General features: G+C 41.7%; 1 protein-coding gene across 1 annotated transcript in view; it reads right to left on the bottom strand.

The window, feature by feature from the left end:
* plcg2 (phospholipase C, gamma 2) overlaps positions 1-3845 on the bottom strand; it is a 61143-nt gene that overhangs the window by 25939 nt on the left and 31359 nt on the right. Inside the window, exons 16-18 of the mRNA XM_020612722.1 lie at positions 2211-2297; positions 1774-1943; positions 132-332 (exon numbers count right to left, since the gene is read on the bottom strand). Coding sequence (XP_020468378.1) covers positions 132-332; positions 1774-1943; positions 2211-2297 — 458 coding nt within the window. The remainder of the gene's footprint in view (positions 1-131; positions 333-1773; positions 1944-2210; positions 2298-3845) is intronic.

Genomic DNA, 3845 nt, shown 5'->3' on the forward strand with positions numbered 1-3845 from the left:
TGTACAACAAAAATTCTATAACTGTATCATAATGCACCACTATGGCTTCCATTGTATAATGTTTTTAGCATGTGTATCCAGCCCCCTGTGATGTGCCAGACTCATGTCGGTTCATACTGCATATGACAAACCCTTCTTGTAGATGTGGGTCGGGCTGCGGTACAACGTCAGTCAGGCGCAGCTCAAAAGCCTGGCAGCGCAGTGGGTTTTCCCTGTAGTACTGGATCAGGGAGTACACGGTTGGAAAGTGCAGATTTGGCGTCAGGTAGAAATAAGTGTGTCCTCCCTCTGAACCGGAGTGAATACGACAGTGCTGGACTCTCCCACTGCGCCTGTAATACATGCAGAAGACGTGCTTAGAGAGAAATACAAATGGTTAAAATACAATTGTTACAGTATAAACAGCAAAAAACAAAAACTTCTACAACTGGTAAGGTTTCAGATATAGCTCGGGATCAAAAGTTGCAGAAAATGTTGATGTGCTGATTATTAGCAAAGATAAAGCGAGTTAAGACATGACAAGAGGAAGGCTATCTCCAGATAGGTCAGATCTCTAGTGATGCCAGAACCAGATGGTCATCCTTCAATTTCCCAAAAGGGACCCTAAAAAAGTAATAAGTTTAGAATTAGCTTTTGAAAAAACAACAAGGGTGGTAAATGCATGTCTAAAACTCCAGGTGAAGGAACATATGGGTGTGTCCAACAATTTATTTTTATTATTTATTTATTTTTGGTTGTTTTGATGACCACTGGTGCATTCTGGGCATAGCCAGGGGCATTGAGGAAAAGAGGCTGAATACAATATTAGTGGGTGGAATGTGTCACTGACATCCAGTGTGTCTCAGACTCCCCTTTTTAAAATAATACAATAAAAATATATTATAATCACTTAATTTATGCTTTTGTATCATAAGTGATCGTCTGCCAGAAGCTGACTGCGGTTTGTGGGAACGTTCCGTCTGTTAAGCGCCCACTTTATCTCCACCTACAGCTGCTTTTGTCAGGATCAAACAGTCATAAAATGCAAAAATAAAGGGCCTGTATTTCCCTGTGGTGGTAATGAAGGTGTGTCTTTGTAAAGCTTGAGTTTGAGGAAACTGTAACTGAATAGTGAGTGACAGCAGCACTCACTGGGGTTGGACTGACTCATCCTGCTGTCAGTAAAGCCTGTAACACGAATGATGGGACATCTGCAGGGAATTTGTTATTTATCATGGCTCAGGAGCTGCTATATCATTGCACCTGGATTTAATCTGCGATTCTCAAAGAAAGAGATTGTACTTCGCAGTCTAGACTCTCGCTAGGAAAATTGCAATGCATCTGCGATAAAAGGTGGTCTGAGCAGGTCTTAACACCAGCGTACTTCCAGGTCAAAATGAGCACCAAGTTGCACTGCACTGCCTAATCAGCATGAACATGACTTCAGTTGCACTTCTCCTCTCAACTCAGGATTAGTGAGTTCTTTCATGGCATGAAAATAGCAAACACACCAAATAACTAAACAAATATATAAATAAAGACTTGTGCCCATGGAAAAATGCACAGAGACAACATTTGCACTGGCTTTGTGTTGGCAGGAAAATAGAGCCCTAAATCTGTATTGTATGACACTGTATTGAATCCTCTGTGAGTCATCTCATACGAAGAGGCTTCAGCCACACTTTCATCTGCCACATCCTTTAGAAGAGGAAGCCTTTGCAAGGGGACAGAATATCACACGCACAAAAATCTACAGTGTTTTTGGTCATGAGATCAAGAAATGGGATACTGTACCAGAAGGAGAGGGTGAAGTCTGTGACAAAAGTATCACTTTCTCGGACCAAGAAGGTGCCGTCTCTTCCCCCAGTCTCTGCACAGTAATCATAGATTAATCGCTCGGCCATCACCCTTCCCTCCGTCATGCGACCGTGAAACCATGGCTGTGAACAGTGCAGGTCCTGGTACTAGACACAAAACAACAACACTGGTTTAAATCCATACATGCTTGTTCTAAAGCTCTATTCCTTCAGCCTTACACTAGGTTTAGTAAAACTCTTAACCTTTTCACTTTTTACAGATCTGCATGATTTGTTCTTAAGGATCCTTATGATTTGATTGCAATGGTTGTGGACTTGTCATATTTATATTATTATATTTCACTACTTAAAGTTGATTGATTCTAAATACACACAATAAAAATTTGCTGGTTAAGTTTTCCATCTCCCTCTTACCTTCTTGGTATCTTCTTCCTGCTCCTCGTCCTCCTCTGCATAGTACAGCATGTCATCTCTGATCACACAGTAGTGCTTGTTCCACCGCTGAGAATGAGACATTCACATTTACATATTTAACATAACTTGGAAAAGAAGCTGCTCACAAAGGAGATTTTCAGATTAATAAACAGTAGTTAGAGTACTGAACTGACTTGCTGAAGTTTAAATATAAACTGTTTCTCTCCACCCTCAAGGCAATCCCAACAACAATACACTTATTTATTGGAAGTATGATCTTCTAATTTCACATTAATCATGTAGTTTCTTTCAGTGATGATTCACCTCAGCAAAGGTATAACATAGACTACTCTGCTACTGCTCTGCTGACTCTAATTTTGTAGAAGATAATCATTAACACTGGAGAGAAATGAGGGGGGAATTTTATGCTGTGTTTCCACTATTGGAACCTAATGAGTGATATACCCCATATGTCCCATAACTATGACCAAGCGGGATGACGCCGACCGTTCTGCTTTGTTGTTCCACTGTATTTTCTCTCTGTTGGTCTCTGTTTAGAGGAGGGAGGGGCTGCTCCCCTCTCACACATGTAGTCAGCTGTATGTTTAAATATGGTGCTTGTGATGCTAATGCTTGAAGTGTGAAGACACAGACACACACCTTCTTCCCCCTCATGTTCCTGGATACTTGATTTTAGTACTACTTCCTGAGGGGCGCTGAAATTTAGCTTTCAGAATGCACCTCCAAAGCAGGCACACCATAGTTGAAACAAATGCAGAACCCATGACGAGTGTTAACTCGATGCAACACGTTTCAGTAGGTTCCTATAATGGAAAAACCCCTTCAGTGAAAACAAACCTAAGAACAGAATTATATTTATTATACTGAGACCTAGATGGTTCTTATTTATACCCAGACTGGTTTAATGAAGAGAATAAAAATGTCTGTAGTAGGACGAGGTCACACTAAAGGGCTTTTCTTCTGTCCAGCAAAGTCTGAGCGGGAAGTCAACACAATCTTTGGCCATCTTTGACACAAACCTGGGGCCTGTTGCACAAAAGTAGGATTAAGACATCCAGGATAAATGGCTGAGCTAGGCTCAATGAATCCAAAACACGTGAGTCCAGGCTTAATTGGTTGCACAAAGACCAAGCCAGGATGAGCAGACACGGATTCATCAAGCCAGGTGTAACCAATCCAGGATATGTGCTCGTTCACGGCTCACTCAAATAGACCCCGCCACCGATCACAGATTCACTGATTCACCATGGCAACTAGAGCGGCGTACTTTTCCCCGTCGGAGGCACAAATCGTCATGGAGGCATACGAGGAGGTCAAAGAAATAATTAAGAAGAAAGGCAACACCGCCACAGTGATCAAACAAAGAGAAAAAGCGTGGCAAAGTATTGCAGACCGCCTGAAAGTAGTGCACAATTACAAACCCACCGCTCCACTAAAACATAACAATTACAATTTAAATAGTTAATTCACATCTCCAAAAACGTCAAGTGAGCCATGACATATGAGCTCCCATTGCGAGCGCACAGGACCAGTGACATCTTTAGTAGGTTATAATTTTTTCCCCAGCAATCAGTACAAATAAGCATCGTTATAAGGCACCGCCCCCTTTTGCCC

The sequence above is a fragment of the Monopterus albus genome, unplaced genomic scaffold (assembly GCF_001952655.1).
Source record: "Monopterus albus unplaced genomic scaffold, M_albus_1.0 scaffold127.1, whole genome shotgun sequence".
In the NCBI taxonomy this organism is placed as follows: Eukaryota; Metazoa; Chordata; class Actinopteri; order Synbranchiformes; family Synbranchidae; genus Monopterus; species Monopterus albus.